The sequence below is a fragment of the Solea senegalensis genome, linkage group LG5, assembly GCF_019176455.1.
Source record: "Solea senegalensis isolate Sse05_10M linkage group LG5, IFAPA_SoseM_1, whole genome shotgun sequence".
Classification (NCBI taxonomy): Eukaryota; Metazoa; Chordata; class Actinopteri; order Pleuronectiformes; family Soleidae; genus Solea; species Solea senegalensis.
The window spans coordinates 26,484,247-26,509,484 of record NC_058025.1 but is presented as its reverse complement, the minus strand read 5'-3'; the positions used below and the strand labels follow the sequence as shown (position 1 = coordinate 26,509,484).

The 25,238-nt window shown below is 41.0% G+C and overlaps 2 protein-coding genes and 1 non-coding gene across 3 annotated transcripts; all 3 read right to left on the bottom strand.

Moving 5' to 3' along the window:
• Nucleotides 1–12,333: 12,333 nt before the first annotated feature.
• On the bottom strand, nt 12,334–16,411 carry LOC122769235 (protein MAK16 homolog). The gene is made up of 10 exons (XM_044025616.1): nt 16,228–16,411; nt 15,380–15,429; nt 15,102–15,211; nt 14,870–14,934; nt 14,545–14,696; nt 14,382–14,436; nt 14,213–14,287; nt 13,673–13,780; nt 13,526–13,591; nt 12,334–13,431 (listed from the first exon to the last, which is right to left on the bottom strand). Exons 1-10 carry the CDS (start codon nt 16,240–16,242, stop codon nt 13,222–13,224), a joined length of 906 nt encoding a protein of 301 aa, XP_043881551.1. The 5' UTR covers nt 16,243–16,411; the 3' UTR covers nt 12,334–13,221.
• A 447-nt stretch (nt 16,412–16,858) lies between these two features.
• LOC122770228 lies at nt 16,859–16,957 on the bottom strand. Its single transcript, XR_006360517.1, has one exon. It is a non-coding gene; the product is annotated as a small nucleolar RNA U13 (small nucleolar RNA).
• Nucleotides 16,958–17,552: 595 nt separating this feature from the next.
• LOC122769236 (spindlin-1-like) lies at nt 17,553–23,896 on the bottom strand. Its single transcript, XM_044025617.1, has 6 exons — nt 23,745–23,896; nt 23,267–23,315; nt 23,060–23,154; nt 22,698–22,853; nt 21,399–21,632; nt 17,553–20,684 (listed from the first exon to the last, which is right to left on the bottom strand). The coding sequence occupies exons 1-6, from the start codon at nt 23,794–23,796 to the stop codon at nt 20,485–20,487; spliced, it is 786 nt and encodes a 261-aa protein (XP_043881552.1). The 5' UTR covers nt 23,797–23,896; the 3' UTR covers nt 17,553–20,484.
• Nucleotides 23,897–25,238: the final 1,342 nt, after the last annotated feature.

Sequence of the window (25,238 nt, the reverse complement as noted above, 5' to 3'; positions counted from 1 at the left end):
CATATTCCAGCATATAAAATTCAACAATTTGAAATGAAGTGAAATATCATCCTATAAATATTATCATTTCATTTCACAAAAAGCTGGACTGGGTTTTCACTTGTCGGTTCCTGAAATGATACCGTGTTTCTTTTTCGAAATGACAATATTTTTTCCTTTTTATTTCTGTGTGGAGGGGGTCTTAAACTGCTCACAAACGTCCACTTCAATGGAAACCACGGCAACGAGTGGCCAAGGAGTAGGGCTAAAAGTGAGAATTGGGACTGGGCCCTCGTCGGCGGTCACCCGGAGAGTTGATAAAGCCCTTTCATTTCTGCCTGTTCATTGTTAAACGTGACATAAAGAGTTCGCCTCCTCATAGTGAAACATAAAGAGGATAATCCATCTCAAAGGTATATACAGTGCCACGCATGATTTCTTTTTTTCCACGGTGCTCCCTCAGTCTTCTGAGAGCCTTTTTATAGACAGCTGATTGGCCAAGCGGGGCGAAAGGCCAGCCTGACGGGGACGTGATGATTTTCCTCAATTGATTTTTAAGACAGAAAATCGCTGCCTCCTACGTACCATTATCCTGACTACATGCATTTGATTGTGGGGAAATGACAGCTCTGCTCGTCACACTCTGGACTCAGCACTGAACAGCACTGGGAGATGTATTTTCAGATGATAAGTGAGCACACTGGCACGGTGGAGGTGTCAGCTGGGCAGGTGAATATAGCAGGGAGTGTGGTTCATTAGCACTGAGCCTCCCCGTCAGTCGGGAATGAGTGATTGACACAAATTGACGCGTAATATAATATTTTCCCACTGCGCAAAAAAAACCCAACCGCTTCAATTAATCCTGCATCTAGAATTTTATTTTATTGATCTCCTTAGGGAAAGTATTCTTCTGCATTTGACCCATCCTTGAATTAGGAGCAGTGGGCTGCCACACTGAGTAGTGTGGGGTTGGGCACCTTGCGCAGGGGTATTTGAACCGGCGACCCTCCGGTTACAAGTCAAGTTCCCTTTTCACTTGGCCACGGGCTGCTATGTAGTCCGGTGTAATTATCAACATCACACAATTCAATTTAAACACAGGGCATCCTCACACTGTGACACGCAAACTTCTTTTTTTTCTTAACGAAGGGAGACGAGAGAGTCATTCACCTCAGTGTTGATGTGCAAGCATCGGCAACATTCAAAGCAAGCAGAAGAATATTTTACACTTACAGGTTTTCAACCTTTGAGTCTGAAACTGTGGGGCGGAGAAAAAGGTAAGATGATGGAGGATTATTCTGGTTAAAGTATATAAAGTATATAAAATAGATGGAAAATGCTGGTCAGAACATCAGCAGACATCACATCCTCCTTTCCTTTTAAACTACTCTTGAAAACAATTTTATAAATGTGCTTTCCATTGGCTTCAATTAGTCATAAAGGAACTTTTTTTTTTTATATTATTCTGTTTTTTCTCTGTTGTTATTCCTCTGTAAACTGTAAACACTGTAGTGCATATATCAGGCCCGTATGCCGTTCAACACTGACGAATGAATGTAACCAAGGAAAGAAGAGAAAAATCATCATGAAGAAAACAGACAATCTCCAAGTATAAGACGAGGAAGACAACGAAGTGGCGGCAAAGAGGTGGGATTATGATATCACCTTCTTTCAAGGGTCGTAGGGTTGGGGTTATATTCGTGTGGACTAGAGGAGATTTCTCTAAGGAAGCAAGCTTCAATTGATCTCTATGAGATGGCACAGAATATGTCATTTAAATGTGGCAGTGGGACGAAGGATTGACAAACGACGACTGGACGCATCATTTTTGATTGACAGCGTTGTAGAAATATACACGAGAGTGCGAGTTGATGCTGTGGCTGCTCATAGTCTTCCTGTCACTGGGCCTTTGTTGTTTCCTGTACCATGGACCTTTCAGATTCTGCCAATGTTCTTCCACCCATCCATGAACGAACCTGTCTATCTTTTCTGTACCTACCCGCCAATGCTTCGCCTCCGCTGCTCCAACATGCCAGTGCCTGCTCCCAGCAGCGGCCAGACTCGCTGATGCGGTCACACCTGGGTAATCTAATGTGTGCTTGACTTAATCAAAGGATGTAACCTTTTTTTTGTTGTTGATGATGATGTTGTTGTTTTGACGCGTCTCGTTGTACTTTAATTAAAAGGACTCCACCACGGGGCTGATGTTATTCCTTGGGGACGGCAGGTTGCGAACCGCTTCCTGTGGTGAGAAGCTGCACACCATTCTGTCTCTCTCTTTCTCTGCATCATTACATCCCAGTCAGTGCCTATAGGGCTTTTCTTTATCTTTCACACCTTCCTCCTCTGATGTGAAATTGTGGATGCTCCATCACTGGTCTGTCCCGCACACACTCAAGACAATTGGATGTCTCTGTTGCCTGGGAACTAAAACTCTCTGTTACGCACTGGATTTGGCAAAGTCCTCTATAAGAGAGGTAATTTACCTTTATTTAATTTTAGGCTTGAGGCCCTTACCTCTCATATCTTTTCCAATACCATCCCTTTGTGTAACAGCAACAAAAGAAAAAGCCTGTTTTTGCACATTCCCAATAGGCACCTGTGACGACGGACACATGTTCTCTGTCAGATATGTCGATCACGTCATCGATAAATTCCAGGCAGCACCGCTCAGATTTTTTGTTAATGAGTTCCACGAGGCACACAAATGTGTCATCGATCCTCACGTTTATGTGCGGCATACAAATCGACCGCGTGATCAGCTGTGGGGAAGTCTATAAAAGAGAATCCGAGGATGAAGTGTAAATAAGATCCGGTCACTTTTTACGGCTAATCAATAAAGTGAGAAGTGAAATCCATAATCCAGGATTATAGCCACCTGCTCTCCCTGATAGTCAGTATTCACTGAATCCCTTCTACCCTTTCCCTTTTACAGCGTAATTACAGCAGGGGTCTCCATCTTAAACTTTAACGACTTGGGTATCTAATGAGCTTCTAGCCAGGCAATACCATCCAAATGTAGTTTAAAATAAAACACCAAATACCCGACTAATAAATGTATCAAAATAAACTACAAAATACAGCAGCTACACCGTGTATCAAAATAAAATACTGTATAATTTCATCTGTATCTACTTTCTGTACTTTCAGCAAACAATCCAAACGGATGATCGGACTACACTGATCATCATTTAATCTACAGTTCAAACTGTCACTGGTGTGTGCACAACCTCTATTAAAGTCTATTAAAAACAAAAACAAAATAATCAGCATCCAATACAACAATCACTTAGAAGCCAATAATCACGACATGAGCACTTGCTGAAGGATTGCAAGTATACACGAGTTCAAAATCTAGGAGAGATCAATTATTACAACTCCAATCACTAAATGGAGAACAAAAAAAATAAATGAATAACTCAAGTGTGGCTCTGAAAGCTAATAAGTCCAGGCACCAAACACCATGACGTCTGCAGCAGAACCTCAGGTATTGTATTCTTATGATGTCAAAGTTTTAACGTATTAAAAAAATAATAATAACAATAATACACAGGCATTGGGTGGAGGGGTTTTAGTTCCCCTTTAAGTGAGTGTACCTAATAAAGTGGCTGGTGAGTATATTGCACAGGCTGTGGTGATTGTTAGCTTACACTTGAGTGTGGGTCACATGTGGCTCCATGTGCAAGAGAGAGACAGAGAGGAATATTCTTCCAAGCGGTCCAAAGGTAAAGAAGAAAGTGTTTCTGTCACATATGATTTCATTTCACCGGGTCAACAACTTTCCTCTGGTTCTGTGACAGTCACAGGTCTGAGCTGGAGGAGGTGAAAAGGTGATGAAATGTGAGACACAGACCACAGTGGAGGTGAGGAGGAATTAGAATCTCACTCCACCACAGAGCAAGCAACAATTCCCTGTAAGCGTCTTACATCACAAAATGGGCCATTGCTGTTGCAGCTTTGGCAGAATAATCATAACGAATTACTTATTGTGATTCACTCTCGTCCCGACCCTGGTCCATCCGTCCTCCCCCGCATGTCAAATCTAACGACCCGTTCTCCGGTCTTTGACCTTGTTCCATATTGCTTCAGTGGAGTCAGATTTTAACAGCCCTGTCTACACATTCACAGCACAACTCAGCTTTGTAATTCCAGTAAAAGTGTTGGATCAGTACCGTATTTATATTTATACAATCGTATTTCCTGTACTGGCTTGGACGGAAGCCCATCTTCGTCATCCTCTGCCAAAGTTCCTCCCTGTGCCTGGACATTAAAAGCATCATTAATCCAGAACTAACCAGAGCATAGAGTCAAAGTAACCTCAACAAAATGTGTTCAAGGCAGCATTTTTTTAGAAAGTAACTTTGGAGTTAACAACTACAGACGGAGAGAATTCGGATGAGTGAGGAGCAGAGAGCACAGAGACAGAAGAATATAGTCATTTGTTAAAACTCATCATCTCCAATCAGTGACCAGACGGGAAAGAAATTAATCAAAAGGTCCTGGAGAGTTTCAACAAACGGGAGCTTCTGCCGGAGAGATAAATGATTTTCATTTGTTAGGCATGGCTGCATGCTTACATTAACATACATGCACGTGTGTGTGTGTGTGTGTGTGTGTGTGTGTTTATGCACACGCAACAGTTTTAATATATTTAAATAAAATTCATGCACATTTATAATACATACGTATATTGTCATTTCAGTTTTAATGCCATAATCATACATCATACTTAAGTGCCTCTCTTTGGGAACACACGTTTCACACCCCACACACACACTCAAATAAAAGAGCCAATATTATGCTGATTTTATCCTCCTTTACACAAGCAAACAGTTCATTATTCATCTGTTGCCCCCAAATTATCTAACACTCACTCTTTATTCTCACTGACCATTGATTGCTGCCATTCTTTGAAGAAACAATTAAACAGAAACAATTGTTTTGTTTTTTTTATTCTGACAGGCTTTGTTGGTTTACCTCTTCATCTTATGTGCGTTTTATTTGACTACTTTACTCTATGATTTATTCAATTGTATGTTTTACTTCTCTATTGACCCTTGCTCTTAATCCATGTGCTTGATTGTGATTTCATATCTTTGAATTGTGCTGTATTATGAAGAAAATGAGTGCTGTCAAACGATTAAAATATTCAATCGCGATTAATTGCATTAATGTCATAGTTAACATTTACAACTATTGTAAACGTCCCTTGATTTACTTTTGTTCCATAATTTTTTCCTCATTTTAATGCTCTTATCAACATAGAAAAGTGGATCGGCTTGCTTTAAAGTTACGCCCTAACAGTATCATGGCTAGCCGGCAACGGAGCTTGAAAGTTTGGGAGCATTTTACCAAAATGCTCCTACTAGCTGCAAAGTTCATTAAAAGTTGAATGAGCTATCATCTTAAATGTCTTTATTTTAGTTAGTCACACACTGCAACAGTGTTTAAGGGGCAATAAAAAAATAATGACGTCGCTAAAAATGGGTTTGTGATAACACCATTAATAACGCCGTTAACTGACAGCACTAGAGAAAATATAAAAGAAATATATTAGTAAGTCATAATTATGAGAACACAGATCATAAATATGATTTAGTATCTCATAAATATGATTTAGTATCTCATAAGTATGACTTAGTATCTCATAAATATGAGATTCACCAGCATGCTTTGGAAGGGCGAGGTGAGTGCTATAAATGCTGCTAAATTTTGCTCAGCACAGGGAAAACTGCAACAAATACAAAAGTACCTGTCGTATGACAAGGTTGCAGGACTTCTCAGTATTGGAGCCTTGTTTTTACTGCCATCTAGTGGGCAGCTGTTAATGACTGTCGTCAGCTCATCCGCTCCACTCTAATTTCACACAATTCCTTTCCACAAAGTAGGACTAATGGACCCACGCTCAGCTACCAACCTCTATTTCATCAGATTTTATCACTGCTTGGCAGGAAAGTAATGTACCATCATTCCAGGCTGTAATTGTTATAGCATTCTTTCCCACTTTGCAAAAGATTAAATGTGTGTACTTTCATATACAACAGATAGAGAAACAGCAACGCATCAGTTCCCTCAAAGATGAGCATCAGATCTCTCCACTTGTGTATGAATTTATAGAGAGGCAGGAAGCTCCAAGACACTAATTCCACTTTCATTAATCCATTTTACTGAGTCACAGCTGAGCGTTCTTCTCCAACCTCAGGCAACTACTGCTGTGTCTGATCCTGCAGGATTACAACAAGCACTGCTCGAGTGACGCAGCCGTGTGCGCGCAAGAAAAACACTCAAATATGTTCCAGCACTTGCTCGGGTGGAAGAACAGATCCAACAATCAGAGAGGCAATCATACTTCTCATTACAATAAACACCAAACACTGCTTTTACTGCTGCAGCACATTTGTTTATACTCGAGCCGTAAAGATGTGGAGAATAACTGAAGCCTTCAAAAAACATCGTTTGACACCACACAATCAGTGATAGGGGCACTTATCTTCATCTCCTGCTTCATCATCATCTTTCAAAACAGGACGCAGATAATCACAGATTAGCCACAGCATTAAAGACAACTGGTTTAAATGTAGGGGCTTATGACTGTAATTTAATTTATTTTTACAAATCATATGATTATGCACTCACTAATAATAATAATAATAATAATAATAATAATGACACACACAGATTTGCACAGCTATTAGTTACTGCACTTTCATTCCACGACGACCTCTCCAAAGCTTTATCGCTAACCTGGGTGATAACCTCTGAATTGCTAACCCTAACTTTAACTGAACCATAATTCCCACCTTAATTCTAACTATTCACACATTATTAATGAATGGCTCAATGAATCATGAATCGGGTTCACTGATGTGAATATGTTCTGCTTTCTTTGCAACATATAACATCATTTCTGATGACCTGTTGAATCACGACTCCTTGCTGCCAGGTAATATTCCTCCTGAAAGCCCGAGGATAATCTCATGTTTGTATGCAGCGCCACAGGGACTCCTGCTGCTGCCGTGCCCAAGTTGTCGAATGCACAGATCTCGGAGCATAAAACTCTCCACTGAGAATGTAAGTGTTGTGTATTGTCATGAGGATGTGCTCTTGCACTCTTCTTTTTGACTCCTTCTCGCCCTGTGTTTTTTCCAGATATACAGTCATTTACTTTTGAAATAAATTGATGAAACATGACAATTAAATTGATAAATTGATCCATTGATAAAGTTAAGAGCCTTAAATGAGTGCAGTGCTTAACTTCTGGCGATCGTTGTTGTTATTGTTCCGCCTCTAATTTGTCTTTTTGAACACTAACAATGTGTAATAAGCAGGGATTTTGTACCCTCACTCTGTCCTCCAGCTGCTTTCTTTTACTCCTTCTTGTCTCTCTTTTTGCTTTTTGTCGTCTACCGTCTCACCTCCTCAAACCCCCTCCCCCAGCCTCTCAATCTCCTTTTGCTTTCCATGTCGTTATAAATAGGTTGAACGTCCCGTCACTCTGCCCATGCCTCCATTTCCTTCCTCGTCTTCTTTCATCTTCTCCTTGTGCATGTGTTATATGTCCTTGACTAAGAGCAGAGCACAGACAAACATGTACATACTGTATTGTCTAAATGCCAATCAACTTTTGCTGTTATGGCTTTGCTAATATGGATTAAAACATCAGTAGTAGTAGTATTGTGCAATTCCACCACTCAACAATCAATAATCTATTCTAATCTAAGTAATAAGTACCATCATATTCATACACATATTAATGTGTATGAATATGATATTATTATTATTATTATTATTATTATTATTATTATTATTATTATTATTAATTGCCTCCACTAATATTATTATTTTTCTCCCCAAACGGCCATATTTTTGGCAAACTGCACGAAATATGCAAGAAAGTTCATCGTTTACAGAAACAAACTGTGATGCACTCTATTAAGTTCGACTCTTTAAAGTACATGCACATGCTGACATATCTAGGTCTGATGAAAGCCTTCATCACACAGATCTTATGGTATAAGAGGGCATCTTATCGTGGTGTTCCTACCAATTAAAATCTACCACATGTGGCCACAGTAACAGAGTAATGGTTATACAATCATCCTCATTTCCATGCTCATGTCTGCCACCTCTCTCATTCAGAATTCAGTTTAACTGTGTGAGGAACTTGCACTTGCACAGCAGAAGCTGCAGTGCAGAAGCTGTTGTCATTTTTGTTTGTTTTGATTATTCTGACACTGTTTTGTATCAACAAATGTACCGCTATGTGTATGCTGCATCCTTTGTCTTATCATATTTATTGTTTGTATTTACAAATGTTATTAAACACAGTTCATTTCTATTTGATTCTATTCTGTGCATCTTTTCTCAGACTATGAATTAGCTCCCGGTGACTGTGAGGGGCGGTGCATGTGAAGAGGGAATTTCATTTTTCTTCAGAAGGACACAATAATTTAGCCTTTTAATGCAGACCTTGTGATTAAGGAGGCAAATGGGCAAAAGCTTCTAGTGCTTCTCTGTGTGTATGTTCCACACTTTTCCCTTCCTTGTATTCTTAAAAGCTAAGACCCTTATTTACGATGAGAGGAAGGCCGTCATTAAGCTCTACTCAGGAACGAGTCTCTTCTCGTTAATACCTATTGAAGTGTTACACTAACATTTGCTTCACATATTCACACTGGGTGAATGTAATTGTTTGTTCACCAGGAGAGTAAATATTTATTTAATCAATTAATTAATTAGCACATAATGAATATCCTGGTGAGAATGTGTTCAAACCAAAACTGGTCAGTCGTGATTCATTGAAGGCATTTGTTCAAAATTATGAGATTAAAAGTGTATTGGGGCTTGAGTGTAGTCATATTTCCATTGTTTGCAAAAAATACAGTTTCATCGTTGCATAATCCAATTTCCATAATCCATAAACATTTAAATGGCTCTGTGTTGGTGTGGGTGATTCAGATGATGTCATTAGCATCACAGTCATAACAAAGCTGTGTCACTCACACATTGTTTTGTTTGTGGTTTCCCGTTACAGTTTATAATAACAAACACACGTTTCAATGTGTGCGTCACATTTGCATTAAAACAACAATACAGAAATAATGTAGCCACATAACGTTCTGAAACGCACCGTGAATTATTAAAAGACAGCGTCCAGCATGAAAACAACATTATTTTAATCCCTGTATGAGACTTCGAATGAATACAAACATTAAAGTTAATGGACACTCACCCCATAAGAAGATAGAAGGTTCATAAGCGGTTCGGGGTGCTGTGTTTTCATCTCTGGCGTCATGTCGTCATCTCAGGAGTAACTTCTGCGTCTGTTTGCCTCAAGGTTGTCCAGTTATTCTCGGGTGCCGCTAAATACTTCATCCTTTTGTGTATAAACTCTGGAGAAGTTGACTAGTGGCGCTCGTTTAAACGCTAATGCGTAAGAATAAAGTCCGCTAACGTGTTAGCATAAAGTCCGCTAGCAGAAGTGAGAGTGGCGTCGGCGTGACCTTCGTTAAGAAGTACAGACAAATACATATTTGCGCTGTAACAGCGACAATTTAGTTCTTCTGGAGTTTGTTTCTCCTTGTCCAGGTGAAAAGCGTCGAACATGCAACTTCTGAAGCGGCAGTTGCCGCGAGGAGGAGCGCAGCTGCAGCTGCTGCATATTAATTAGCCATGTGTTTCGTCTGATTGGCCGAAAAAACAACAACAAAAGCACTGGAATGTGATTCACGTACAAATGTACGTCAATTAGTATACGTACTATTAGTATAGTGTACGTATATATGTGTGTGTGTGTATATATATACATATATAAATACATATACATTTACATATATATGTATGTAAAACTAAATATTAAAAATATGAAACAGGTCATCAAAACAAAACTTTTGGATGTAAAATGAAAGTTTGAGTACACTTAAATGCACAAGTCGCACAAGTCTCTGAGAACAAAAATGTGTAAACTTACTAAAATTAGTAATAATCGGAAAAATCGTTGATTCGTCTTTTAAATCACTTTAAAGGCCACTGAAGGAAATGGGCCCATTATAGCAGTAATGTTGAGCTCAGACCAGCTGATCAGTATCAGTGAAAAGTAACACTGTGATAATGGAACATCTCACTCTGATGATTTCTGGTGCTGACCTACATGTTCATGCTTGTGGTGTCTCTAGGCCATGTCCACCTATGGCGAGGAGGATTTGGTGCCTGAAGCCCACACTTCTCTGCAGGTTGAACTGCTTGAGTGCTGAAAAGGGTTAAGTCACAATCTTTTTTGAAAACCAAAAAAGCTTGGAAATAAAGTTGTTTCATGATCTTATAATGAGCCCCGAGATCCTTCAAACTTAGCAAGCCAAGTAAATGACATGATTTGCAGTCAGTAGCTCTCAGAGAACACGACGTGCAGGAAGCCTCAAGGCGACGTGCTCGTTTTATAAAAACAGATTGTACTCGTGGTGAATTAGCGGATGATAGTCAGTTGTGCTTCTTCCTCCCGTAGGTCAACAACATTAAGATCGACACTGCAAAGAAAATGAATATGAAGAGGCTGGAGAACAGCATGTGGAGTCTTCTCACAGAAAGCCCAGAAAAACCCTCAGATGTAAAGTTACACTGACAGATTGGCCTTGATCAGCTTTTATGTCTACAGACATTATCCGCACTAAATAACTTACTTTTGTCCTTCGGCTCTAATAAAAGTGATGGATTCCACTTTTTTTAAAAGATTTAATCTGATATTGTTGAACTTGATGGGAGATCTTTAAATATCTGGTTGCCAGAGGTTTGACTTTGAAAATGAAAGGAACAGATACACATGCATTTTTAACACGCTGTGAGAAATCCTTCAGTGTAAGTGACTGAACTTTTCAACTTTTACAATATCACAAGATAACTTGAATATTCCCTGGTGATGTTTGCCCATGTTTTAGTTTTCCTGCAGGTATTTGTTTACGGAACTGAGACTACTCTCGGACAACACCAGCGGTCAGTCACGGGCTGCACTCTCAATGGGAACATCAGGCTTATTTTCCCATAGACCCCGATTCTAACCCTGCAAACCAAAAGACTATATCAGCCTCTGTAAAGACTCTGTATTTAGCCGCCCTTGGACCTTTTGGTATCCACTTTTCAACAAATGGTCAAATTTCTCTTTGTTCACATACCCACCAGTAACCTAAGTTAAAAGGTTGCAATAGCAGGCTACTGTCACACCGGGACAAGGACTTGGACCCAATTGCACGACTCGGGAGACAAAAGTGAAAAATAAAACAAACTTTTATTTTCAAAGTGGAACAAAAAAAACTTGAAAAACTTCTAGAAATAAAACATGATAATTCACAGGCACGGGAGTTACGCTGGTTCATGAGACAAGACAAAGTGGCAACAGACAAAAGAGAGACGCAGACCATAATATGCACACTGTAATGGGGAACAGGTGGAAACAATCAGGGTGAGTCAGACAAGGTAAACACAAGGGGAAGGAGCAAGTTACCTGAAACGAGAAATATAGATATTATTCACCAATTTGGTTTTGAAAAGGCTTTTCGACCGTGGTCTGCTTGTGTTCTCTTTGATTTTGTGTCCGTGTCATTATCTGTGCCTTCATGTTCCCCGCAGGAGGTGGAGACCGGGGAGAAACCAGAGGTGTTCAGTCAAACTACAAAGACGCTGCTTCAAAGGTGCCATCAGACCCCCGACCACAACTGCCATCACACGGCATTAATGAACTTCAAATGTGTTTTAGCACCTTTGGCTGGATCCCACAACCTGCTGATGCTGTTGAACTCTAAATCACAGGATTATTATTGTGCAGTGCCCTCCAGAGGTACGTATTAGAACTGTGAGGCAAATTCCTTTATTTTTGCCATTGACTCAAAACGTTTGGCTTTTACTTCCAGGTATTTACATCTGGATTGTTTTTGTTCCTCGAATTTGAGAGAATTAGTCCTGGAAAGTCATGGAAAAATCCTTGAAATTGCTGTCAACCAAGGTGTGGGGACCCTGCTATTGTAGTTCCATGTGAGTGTTTTCTTCTTTTTGTTGATGTCGGATATCATCATCAAACAAGGCCAGTGAGGAGGAGTGAATGATGGGATGTTGTGTAAAGAATCACTGCTATTCTGTCCTCTTCCATGTCTTTTTAATTCTGTGACACTTTGCTATTAGTACACATGTTAATTCCTCGTCGAGCAAATATATAATAATATAAACTGAGTGCGACCTACTTCCTTGAATAGCCATTCAAGCGTTTGCCATTTTCTTTTATTCTGTGCTCTTCATCCTTTGTGTAGATAATTTAACCACTGAACAAAAACATTCTGTCAAAAGAAATAAAGAAAAATACAGCATATGTTCTCTATAATTCATATTTAATTTATTAAAGCAGTTGCGCAGAGTTGTGTTACCTTTGTGCTCACAGTTTATTCTTGAGAATGTTTCCAGGAATCTGTCATAAAAAACAAACCAAAATAAACATGAACATAAACTACTGTGTAGTTGTAGATTAACCACAGGCTGAAACTGCCCACTGGTGGTGTTCTGAAGTACTGCTACTGAGGCACAGAGACTGTCCACACACTTGGACTTATTTAAGGTCTGTTTTCTGTGTCTTTGGCCTAAACATTGCAGACGGATAAGTATTTAGATTTAACAGGAACATAGAGTGTATACTGTTAGGATTAACTTACAAGTTCATCATATAACTGTGTTAGGCAAGCAGTTCAGAATCAAGAACAGAAATAAACCCTTGTTCGAGTCCCTGTGGTTTCATCACCGCATTTTCCAGGAAGATCATTTTAATAAAAAGGACAAAAATATTTGGAATCAAACTGAGCAAAAAACGTGACAATCAGAAACGGCAAAACAGCTGCAAGGAAATAAAACGTCCATTAAGATTTTATTATTATAATAATGAAATTATTAATATTGTTATATTGAAACACCAGTCTTGCTTCCATTGCGTTCTTGCGACTTCAAACATTTTGTCATTTAATTATTCAGATCCAAAGGAAAAGAAACCAAGTTAAAAAGCATTTTTGGGTCAAATCTCATTCTGAGTGGACGCTGGTTCCAGGATCTGAGCGAACGACAACGCTCATGGAAGAAAGAAGAAAACGCAACGTGTCTCTCCAAACATGAACAGAGCGACCTGAGGGTCAGTGTTTCTTTCCTGTGAGTGTGTTGGTGGTACGTACAGGAGCAAGTCCTCCGCTGAGTCTGTGCTATAAATTGACGCCGTCGTTACGTCGCTCTGTTCTTGGATTGAGGCTCCGTCTCCTGCTCGTACTCGATCTCCACGTAAGCCCGCTTCTTCCTCGCCACTGCGCCGTTGGCCGGAGATTTGCCTTTTATCTTGGAGGCCTTGGTCTCCGCTTCCATCTCCTCCTCATCTTCGTCACTCGACTCATCCTCTTCCTCCTCGTCGCTGCTCGTCCTCAGCTTGTTCATGTCCTGAAACCAAAACACCACCCAGTCCAGATTTGTTTATGATCTAAAAATTCACAAAGCACTGAACCCTGAGTGTATTTCAACGTCGCTGATTTACCTCAAAGTCGCTCAGGTCACTCTCCTCCACTTCTTCTTCTGCCACAAACTCTCTCTTCCCAACATCCTGCGGAGAAAAGACGTGAAGCATCTGAGGGACGACTTTAAACATTTTTAACCAACAAACAAACTGAGAACCGTCCGTCACCTCGTCCTCTTCCTCCTCCTCAGACTCGGACTCTGACTCGCTCTCTTCATTCTGCTGATCCAGAGCTTTGTCGAAGGCGTGGATGGGGAAGTTGTAGATGTCACCGTACTGAAAACACAAACACACACACACACGTCAGTGATTAAAGTTAAATAAAACTTGAACTCACTGATTCACCGTTAAGCTACGGTAGCATAGAAGAGCCACAGGAAAGAAGACACGTCGGAGCTGTTTCTCAGTATAGCAAGATACTTTCTGAAAATGTTAGTTCTTTGCTTCAGTGATGACACGCTGCCATGGTCCTGGAACCCTGCCCTGCTCCAACACACCTGATTCAGATGAACAGCTTGATGACGAGCAGACCATTTGATTCAAGTGCTGAACCTAAACACACCAGACTCCTCTGTTAAATGTTGAGATATTTACCTGGTAGTTGTTGGAGATTAACCCACATTTTTAGGATTGTTAAATAGTTTGAACTGACGTTATCTTCCCAGGCTTAAGTTTATAAAAATGAGTATAAAATCAGTATAAACTCACCGTTCCCTGTTTGAGTCTCTCCAGCAACTCCTTCTCGATGGCGTTGTCCAGCTGAGCAGCGATCAGAGCTTTCTCCTACAAATGCGGGACAAAGAGGACGAGAACTTTGTGAAACTTGGAAGTCGACCACAGGTTCAGACTCGGGAGACATTTGGTGGCATCGACTCACCTCTTTCCTCTTCTCCCGCTGCTCCACCTTCCTGCTCAGAGGAACCAACTTCCTCCTAAAAACCAGTCAAGACAACGTTTAGTCAAAGTGAAGTCTCCGGGCTCAGGGAGTGCGTTTATTTTTTGTAATTCAAACTCTTTTCATCTCATTTTGATCGACTTACTGTCTCTTGAGGACCAGTTTGCGCATACGGATCAGATACTGGGTGATTTTGGTGAATCTCTGTTTACATTTGTGTCGCAGGAATCGAGGCCAGTAAATCAGATTCTCGTCTATCTGTTCCAGAGCTTTCTCATAGTTCTTACTGAGCTTCACCTGCACACACACACACACACACAATTAAAAAAACATGCTATTAGTACAGAGTTTATTCAAAAAGGCTTCACTGTCGAGTGACAGCTGGTTTGTGGACGAACATGGAACAATAAATTAAAAATACACAAAAAAGGTGCCGCGTATACCCGGTGTCCCAGTTAGTTCAAACTCACCTTCTCCCACATTCTGGCAGGGAAAGCCGCTCTCTCAATCACCTTCATGTAGAGGAAACACTGACCTGCACATAAAACACCTTTTACATTCATCTTTTCTTCTTTTTTTGATCACTATCACTTTTATATTAAAATGAAATGTCCATGTCCTAATTGAATTTCTTCTATTCATGAAACTTTCATCCTCTGTGTCATTTCAGGTCATAGGTTTTGGTGTATCGCGTGGTCATACCTTTCTCCTCTCTGATGGTGGCATACTGACTGTTGGCGAGCGGACAGGCCGAGCGGTTACACAACCCCGTGACGTTGTATTCATTACGACAGAAGTTCTGACTCTTCGTCCTAAGGCAGAGAGTAAATGTGTTATTAATACATAATCAATAATTGTACATTAAAACAATGATGTCGTGTTGGCCATCTGTAATGAGCCTGCTCCTGACAAAATACATGTTTCTTGTCGATTTATGTCTTAAACTGGACCTGAATGAAATGATTCCATCTGCAACTTACTTGACTTTGTGGGAGCAGAACTGTTTGTTTCCAATAATGTCCCAGATAACCTGCAGGAGGCGGAATAAAGAAACTGTTGTTTTGCATTTTCAGTTTAGCCACACACAAAAACAAGGTGTTCCACAAGGCGATACGGTTTACGACACTGAAGAACATTCCCTTTATTTTCTGCTGTTGAACGAGCTGTTTAATGTTTACAGATCTTACAATAGTACTGAAAACAATGAGACGATTAATAAGCCACAACTAAACCAAGTGTCCACATGATGGAGAGGGAATAGAGATTAGGGGTGGGTCAAAATATCATAGAATTTATAATTATTACTAGTGTTTTCAAGCTGCAATCTGAGTTGTGTTGTACTGTCCCCCAATGCAACGACAATAAAGAATCTATTCTATTCCATAATGACAATTGCAAGACATAACGTTTCTATATCAAGCCTGAATACGTTAACAATTAACAAATGAACGTTAGACAAATGTTGCAGAAATTATCTCGTATATGAAAAAATGACAAGAATTATTATTAATATCTTTGATGAAGCCATGAACACAGTAAGTGAGCACATGTGTTGAAAAGTGAACACTTCTGACGTAGTGAGACGATTAACAAGACAACACGTGTTCATTTCATTTACCATTAAGCTTTAAACTATAAAACAAGTTGTTATATCATACAATCCACGGTTACTACATGCAGAGAACTGCGGTTATGGTCGGTTACTCGTTCCCCTGTACATCGAACTATCGGAGGAAAATCAGAAGTAAGTGTATTAATGGTTTGTACCGGGAAGCTAACGTTACCTAACATCAGACTTAGCACGCTCGTACTCATATATCACACTTACGTCGTCGTGTTGCATTTTCGCTTCTTCGTAGAGATAATCTTAGTCACAGCGGAAAGTGTTGTTGGTTTGAAAAAGGTTAAACTATTTCAACATAAAGATATAAAGTGTTTTTTGTGTCTGTGACGCCACATGTGCACTTCCTCACAGAGCTGCCATCTTTCTTCTTTCCAACACTGGCCCCTCCCCCTATCGAGGTCGAGAGTCAACGTGTGGAAATATCGCGATAGCGGTAAATCACGCACAATCACAATATTGCCTTTTGAGGGAACGTTTCACTTAATAATGCTGATTTAATTAAGGATTAACTTGTACTTATGGTGTTGTTTTTATGTCAATTCTAATTTATTGTAAAATAAAACTGCCTAATTTGACTGCAGCCTTGAACTTTGCCAGGAGAGGTCGCTCTATATCTGAAGCCATGTTTGTAACAATTGAGAGTTTCACAAGAACAAATGCAATATTCACTTCGTTATTACAGCGTTTGTTGTTCCACTGGTGATGATCTGCACACACATGTCACTAATAATAATAGTTAAACTGTCAAACGTCTGTCTAACTCTGTTCTCCATTTAAAATTATTTAATTAATGTTGTTTTTTAATTGAGTCAATATTAATCGGTTGTCGATTCAGGATCAGAACGGCTGAGGCGCATAGCGTAACAAGAGAGGCAGCACCTTTCACGGATCAGTCCGTGATTAATCCGATCATCACATTCATGAACCGAAGGATCAGACGTGAAAACGAGCGCTCAAACATGTTGTACGAGCTCCTCAGCTCAATGAGTGACGGTGACAAAACGTCATCGAACACGTGCTGTTATTATTTAAGTGACGACAAACATAAGTAAAACGTAGCAACTAAACCCAAATAACCACACTTTAGAAAATGTCTGTTTGACTAAAAAAGAGTTTGAAATTCCTCTCACAAGGAGAGAGGTGCATTTTGGGAGTATCTGCTGTGAATACGAGGGAACCGAGAACATCTGGTGGTCCGGAGGGGAACTGCAACACTACCGCCAAGTGTGTGTGAGTAATGTGTGTGTCCAGGTATTACTGATGTTGTGGGGACCTACACCTGTTTACACAGTCACATTATAGGGACTTGTCTTCCTTGTGGGGACAAAAATGTAAATGACTACATTTTAAGGTGAAAATATGTTTTAAGGTTAGGTTGAGGTTAGGGTTAGGGTAAGGTTAGGGTCAGTAGTAATTGTGGTTGATTTGTGATTTGTAACGTGTGAAAATATTTAAGACTTTCATTCTAAAACTGATTCTTGTTTTTGTGCAGGTGAAGCAAAAAAAACAAAACAAGCGAGACTCACTGGTGAAAAACAACATACATTTTTATTTTAGTAAATAGTATGAGCATTTCACTGCTGTACAACACTGGCATCTCTAGTTGGCACTCAAGGGACAATCCACCCAAAAACAGAACTCACAGCCACCATGATGTCATGTTTTGTCCTATAATATAACCCTAAAATACCAGAAGCACCAGCAGCCTCTGAGCGGAGATAGAAACGTTAAATAGAACCGGAGAAATAAAAGACAAGGGAACCAAATGAAAGGCACCAGAAGCCACAGAGGACAGAACCAGCTGAAGAACCGAAAACTACACAGACATGCAACGCACATCGATTTACACTGAGCTATATAGGCATGCAAAAACAACACAGCTGTGAACAGGGGCTGGTTCACACACACGCGCACACACACACACACACACACACACACAGATCCATGGTCACTAACGCCATTTCACCTCCTGAACATACGACGACTCATGTCCACATCATAGAGGCAAAGGTCAGTTTGATTTCACCCTGATTTCCCACCAGACAACACCGGGAGGCTCGGCACAACCCTGACATCCTGCCATTCTCACCCTGAAGAGATGCATTGTGGGAAACACCCGGGTCATATTGAACCTGCCTTGTCACACACATACTCAACTCATCGATTAGTCATTGAGTTTTAACGAAGTAGGTGTTGATTTCTACTCTGGATAGATATATACATGTGTATATTCTATATATACATAAATATATATAGAATCCAAAGCTGTGAGTTCAAAGAAAATGTCTTTTTATGGAGGAAAAAAAAAATGTATTGTTGAAAACCAAACAGATTCTGTCGGGAAGAGATGATTCTAGAATCACAACGTGAGGGTTCCGCGACGTTCTCGTCTCCACACGTTCAGAACCCTGTGGAACAACAAACGACGTCGGAATGGGATGAATTCTACGACGACACCACACTCTTTAATTCAATCACAAACAACGCTCGTATTTCTTTTTTTCCATACAAAACTCTTATCGTTCCAGAACCCAAAGCTGTGAATTTTGTGTTTTGAACAGAGTAGAAAAAAAAAAGGATCTCGAAAGCTCTGGAGAACACACAAAAGATGTGGGAACACAGATTCATCACAATGGAAGTCAAATGTTCTCATGTGTTTGTCTTCAAAATAAGGTTCTAGAATCTTAAGTCGACATTTTAAGGGAATCAAGACGCTACAATCAGCGAGTTTTACTTAAGAAAATGAACAAAAATATGGGAGAAGCTGCTCCAACTGTACAAGGTCAGCGCTACACGGACTCACACGGGGAATGTGATGTGGACAGAGACAGCCACGCCTCTTTAGACTCGGATGTTTGGTGGTCAGAGCAACGAAGAGGAGAGGACGTTAAATCACGGAGAGAGTTTCCTCCTGAAGAAGGAAATGTTTTGACTTTAAAACTTCCTCACGACGGAGAGCGTGCAGTCTCCACTGGACAGAAGAGGAGAAACAAACAAAGGAGAGACGACGATGGGAGAAAATAAGGTGCGACACCCTCCATGTGATGGCAACTTGACTTTTCAGGCAGCTCTTTGAATAATAAATGATATTAATGACGTCTAAGTGTTTATTAAAGCGAAACAAACAACTGAGGCGGAAACTGAACAACACAGTGAAACAAGGCAACGATGCAAAAACAAATAATGAACATTAATAAACACTTATGAACAACATCATGTGTCTCGTTCTGATATTAAAGGGATAGTTAAGGTTTTTTTTAATTACACAGAAACAGCCAAAAACATGGCTGCCAATGAGAACACAAGGAAAACAGAAGGTTAAGGTCCAATTAAGTCTATGATATCTTTATATCAAGGAAAACATATATAAAAGCACCAAAGTCCACTGCTGTCTCTCTTCAGTAAGTTTGTGTCTTTAAAAGTTAAATGTGAACAAAGAACTTCATACATTTTAACTTAGTGACAGGGACGACTTTGGTGTGGGGGAGTGAGAGGTTTATAAACTTCAGTACCTTCAAAAAAAACCTGAACTATCCCTTTAAAATCGGATCCAAAACACATGAGAAAATAAAATGCAGACTGAAATTCAATAAAACTGAATTTCAACACTTTGATTTTTCCTATTTCTTTTCTTTCTATTTGTTATTTTTCCTGTTAACCTTGTTTTCACCTAAGTGCTATCAAACGATATTAAACTGCCTTGTATTATATTAAACAGAACATGTTTATAAAACGGGGAAAGGTTCAATATTTTTTCCACATAACGTGGGCATCGTCATCTCAGCGATTCTGCTTCCTGTCAATACTTTTCTGGAATCTTTTTGGCACCAATATAAAAATGTTTAAAACCTTATAAAACAAGTTATCGGTCGAACCTTCAGGCTGAAATTTAGGGAGGCAACGCAGCACCGGAAACAAGGTCAAGCAACAAACAACAACTCCAATAAAAGAAAGAAAGGAAAGAACAGAGAACGCTGCTTTAAAATGAACGTATAAATCAGCTAATGACGGGAAATGATGTCGGAACCGACACATGAGAAAGAGAAATGATAAGAGTCGACGTCCTCTTTCAGGTTTTCAACGTCTGTTCACGCCTTGAATGAAAAAGCAGATGCACGATGGAGACCAGGTCCAAATCTACGCCTGTGTTCCTTCATTGACCTCAGCAGAGCCCCTCCCCCCCGCGCACACACACGATGGAGGTTTCAAACAGTCCGACAGGGTTTCAGGAAAAGGGGAGTGACGTCCTTCTGTCGACCTTCCTGCTTTCAGATGAGTTTTTTTTTTATTCATTTGGTCTCAGGATCGAACTGTAACAGCTTTTACTTGTTGTTTCGGGAACAGTTGTCATCTTCTCCTGTGATATCATCTGTCTCCACAGGTCGAGGGGGAGGAGGGGGCGGGGCTGTGTTTATGGAGGATCTGGGCAGGATGTGAAAGTTTTTTCTGGAGTTCTCGGTCTTAGGAGGTCTTGACCAGGTCGTAGACGTAAATGTGGAAGTCGTCGTCAAACTTGATGAAGTAGACGGAGGGCTTGGCCTCCACCTGGTGGATGACCATCCCCGAGCGCTTGCCGCCATCTTCTTTGGCGTACTCCACCTGTTTGCCCACCAGACTGTCGACCACCTCGCCGGGCTCCCGTTCCGTCGTCACGTTGTCGTCTACAGACAGAGAAGAGCGGGTTAGTGGCCTTTGCTGCAGAGGACGGAGTATTGGGGCTACACTGAGGGGACTTTGAGAATAAAGTGGTAAATTAACGAGAATAAAGTCGGAATATTCTAACCGGTCATCTGCAGGGTCATCGGTGGATGCATCAGTGGGCCATTCAGAGGGGTTTTGTGGTTTCTCTAGTTTATCATATGAATCCTTATTCTATAAGGTGTTTGGGCCTCTGCAGGTGCTCGCCATACCTCGACTCCTCCTGGAGCCAAAATCTTAAATATCAGTCGGATTGTTTCTTTAAGAAACCACAAAAACCCCTCTGAATGGCCCACTGATGCATCCACCGATAATCCTGCTGTTTCCCCCTCCACAAAAGCAGCTATTTCCTCCAGGTCTGCCTGGTTCTTTCTGCAGAGAAAATGCATTTTCTTGCATATACTTATACCAGAAGATGAAGTATCTCCTCATTTGTGAAACTTATTCTAAAGTACAAATCCACGAAATGCTCCACGGCAACAGGTTAGAATATTACGGCTTTATTCTCGTTAATTAAGACTTTATTCTCAAAATGTGACCCTAACACTCCGTCGTATGTTTACACGCTGAAAAAGAACAACTTAACCAAGAGAAACCCTAATGTGTGTAAGCATTGTTCTATTGAGTGACCTTCTCCTCTGCAATATAAGCAAAGGCATCATGTCATAATGACTCACTTGAGTCGGGCATGATGCGCAGGTCTCCTTCCTTGTAGTCGTCCAGCAGCTGGTACATGTAGAGAACTGGGTCTTTCTCGTAGGTGATGTAGAACCAGCACGTCATGATGGGAGCCCGGGCCAGAACCATGCCCCTCCACTCCTCCTTCGGCCCGTCCTCCGTCTCAAACATGTGCTCCACCGCTTTACCGATCATCGTGTCGGCCAGCAGTGAGTCGCTGACGAGGGCTGGAGCTGGACCAGACACATGTGGAGGTGACGTTTATTTATATTCCACAACAGTTTACACGTACAGGTTTTCATCATGTGTGGTTGTTTGAGGAACTGACACATGGACAAAGCTAAGTCCTTTGTGCAACGTTTCCTATCTTAATTCAAGAGCATATTATATTATTTATTGATTTCACATTCAGATTTTGTGATATTGTCTCTCAGAACTCTGCTCTCACACTCAGTTATATTACTGAAAGAGTGCCCGCCCGTATCCCGTAGTCGGACTATGACATAGCTCAGATTACTCCCGCATGTACACTTAGTCGGACTACTCCGCATGCTTAGTCGGACTATGACCACACTCGCATGTACATAGTCGGACTATGACCATAGCTCAGATTACTCCCACATGTACACACCTTAGTCGGACTATGACCATAGCTCAGATTACTCCCGCATGTACACACTTAGTCGGACTATGACCATCAGATTACTCCGCATGTACACACTTAGTGGGACTATGACCATAGCTCAGATTACTCCCGCATGTACACACTTAGTCGGACTATGACCATAGCTCAGATTACTCCCACATGTACGCACTTAGTGGGACTATGGCATTACTCCTGCATGTCAGTCGGATTACATACACATAGTGACTATGACCATACACTCCTGCATGTACACCCGGACTATGACCATATGAATTACTACATGTACACCCTAGTCTGACTATGACCATATCTCAGATTGCTCCGCATGTACACACTTAGTGGGACTATGACTATAGCTCAGATTACTCCTGCATGTACACACTTAGACTATGACCAAGCTCCTCCGCATGTACACACTTAGTCGGACTATGACCATAGACCGACTATGACCATATATCTCATGTACACACTTTACTATTCCTCAGATTACTCCTGTATGTACACACTTAGTCGGACTATGACCATAGCTCAGATTACTCCTGCATGTACACACTTAGTCGGACTATGACCATAGCTTGATTAAACTGCGCATGCAAATGAACATACTGTAGATTAAATTGGGAAAATAAATCCAAACTTGAATGAAACTCACCCACTCTGTCGGGCAGCACCTCCAGCCCCACCACCCGCTCATCTCTGTACAGCTCCAGGCCGTAGACACAATCAAAGCCATCGTATTTGATGAGAAAGAGAGAGGGGTTAACAGGGACCTGGTCCAGGACTGTCCCCTTCCACTGAGATGACTTACCTAAGAGGAAGCAAAAGGGGAAAATCTGAGACTTCTTCTTCCTGAAAAGGAACATTGTTTGAGCCTCCAGATGAGACACGGGAACAAAAACAAAGAAAACCTAAAAGGTTTGATCAGATGTTTGTGTGCAAGCGAGCAACTGGATGGTTCATATAATTTCTAATGTGTCGACAAGACGGATGAACAGACGGATCAATGCAACTTACTGCCCTCCTTCCAAATGTGCTGGATCCTGTAGCCGACTATGCTCCTCTTGGGTGGAGCCAGAGTCTTACTAGGACCAACACTGGTCCTCTGTTTCCTGAAAGGAACAGGGCAGGTGCACAGGTGAACAAAATAGTTGTACAGATATGAGGAGCAGAAGAGATGAAAAGAAAAAGGAGGAATGAAAATGAAGTTCAAAGATGACTTACTTGTGCGAGTTCTTCTTCTTCATCATGTTTGCAGACACGCCTGAATGTCCTGAAACACAACAGCGCTGGTTTGATGCATTAATGCACACATTTGAGGGCTAAGTTGGTTGAACGCAGTTCAAGATAAAGGGTCAGATAAGGGTTTACACAAGGTTTGAGCCACCAGACCAGTCTGCTATACTTGATGTCACTGATGAGAGTGTGTGTGCAGGAAACTCAGCGACACAAACTTTGGTTTCCAGCCAGATAAAGCACCAACACGTGGACTTCATCTGGCGTAGATGTGATTATGTGTTAAATGACACAAATCAGTTGGTTCTTCTGTGACTCGGGCTGGTTTCATGGCAGCCACAGGCAGCACTAACTACATGTCACTTATTTAACCACATTTCCACACCTCTGAACTCCTGCTGTGACATCACATTCACGTGAAGCTCTGTGATTGGCCGTGTGTCAGTAAAAGTCAGAGTCAACTCACCGCCATCCGCTCGTGGCCGGGGGGCCGCTGGGCTCTTGAATGGAGTCTTCATTCATCCACCTGTAGAGGGCAGCCTACGCTGCCTGTTCAGGCTGATCGCTGAGTCTTTTTGAAAGGATGGACGGAGGACGGAGGGAGGGGGCAGGGAGGGGAGGGGAAAGGGTGGGGAGAGGAGGAGGGAGGAGGTGGTGGGAATGAAGGAGCACCAGGAATCAGGCCGGGCCCTGGACAGGCTGCATACAGGCTGGACACAGACGAAAGCCCTGGAGACTGAAGCTGCACCTGATGAACTCGATGATGGAATGATGTGTTGAGCCTGAGGAGGGAAAACATGAGTCACACCTGCTGCTCGAGTTATACTAACGATCCATGATCGACAATCAGCCTCATGATTTCACCTTCATGTGAATTCATGGTACATTTGGAACAAGGTCACAATAACGTGAGAATTTTAACAATTTTAACAACCACAGGTTTATTCCATCTGTGTCCTATGCTTAGGTTTTAAAAAAGCATTGAAAACTGATGTTTGTGGCACATCCACAAACAATCACTCCCACTAAATCACAATCCTGGGATCATTCAAACTAAAACCACCATTGGTATTGTTTCCACGTCTCTGAACTTGTGACATCAGCTGATCCTGAACTTTTTCCTCAGTTCAGTGTCGCTCTATCTGCCGCACGATCGACAACAACACTGGAGTTCAGCCCGAACACATTAGACACCATGATCACAAAGACTAGATGCTGTTTGATGTTTTAATCCACAATCAAATCTGTTTCCAATAGAACCGCAGCGATCTGAGAGTCTAATATGTAATATGTAACTAATATTTGATATCTCAAACGTTTGACGACATTACAGAATCTCCGTGTAAATGGTGACGTAGTCCGTCTCCTCGGTATACCAAGTTTTATATTTGCACAAACTAAGAGATGGATGAATTTAACCATCTCCACTTGTAAAATTGGATTTTAGAAACGTACTTTCCTTTTACACATTAGAGAATAAAGTGTGAATTTACTAATGCTGTAACGATGCATTCATTGATATATTGACATTTTTATTAAAATCCAGCTCTGTGATTTCTGCTTTTTAACTGTGAGTATGTTCTCACTGCATTTAGAGCTGAAAAACTCAATCACTTCACTTTACTAACAGATTGTGTTATCAACATGTTAGAAAATGATGAAAACTCTAACTTACGGTCACAGAGCAACAAACCACAACATGGTCACTTTCACGATTGAAATCAAAGACTCAAATTGATTGATCCATTATCAAAATAGTTGACTTAACAATCGATGAAGCAGTGATCGATGAAACAATGGTTGAAACGTTGCAACTCGATTGTTCGTTGACTGAATGTACAAAGTGGATCAGTTATGAATATGATCAATAGTCAACAACGTGACAAAACAACCGCAGTTATTGTTCACTGCAGCACTGCACTACACAACAACAAAAATACACGTTGTGTCCATGTCCAGG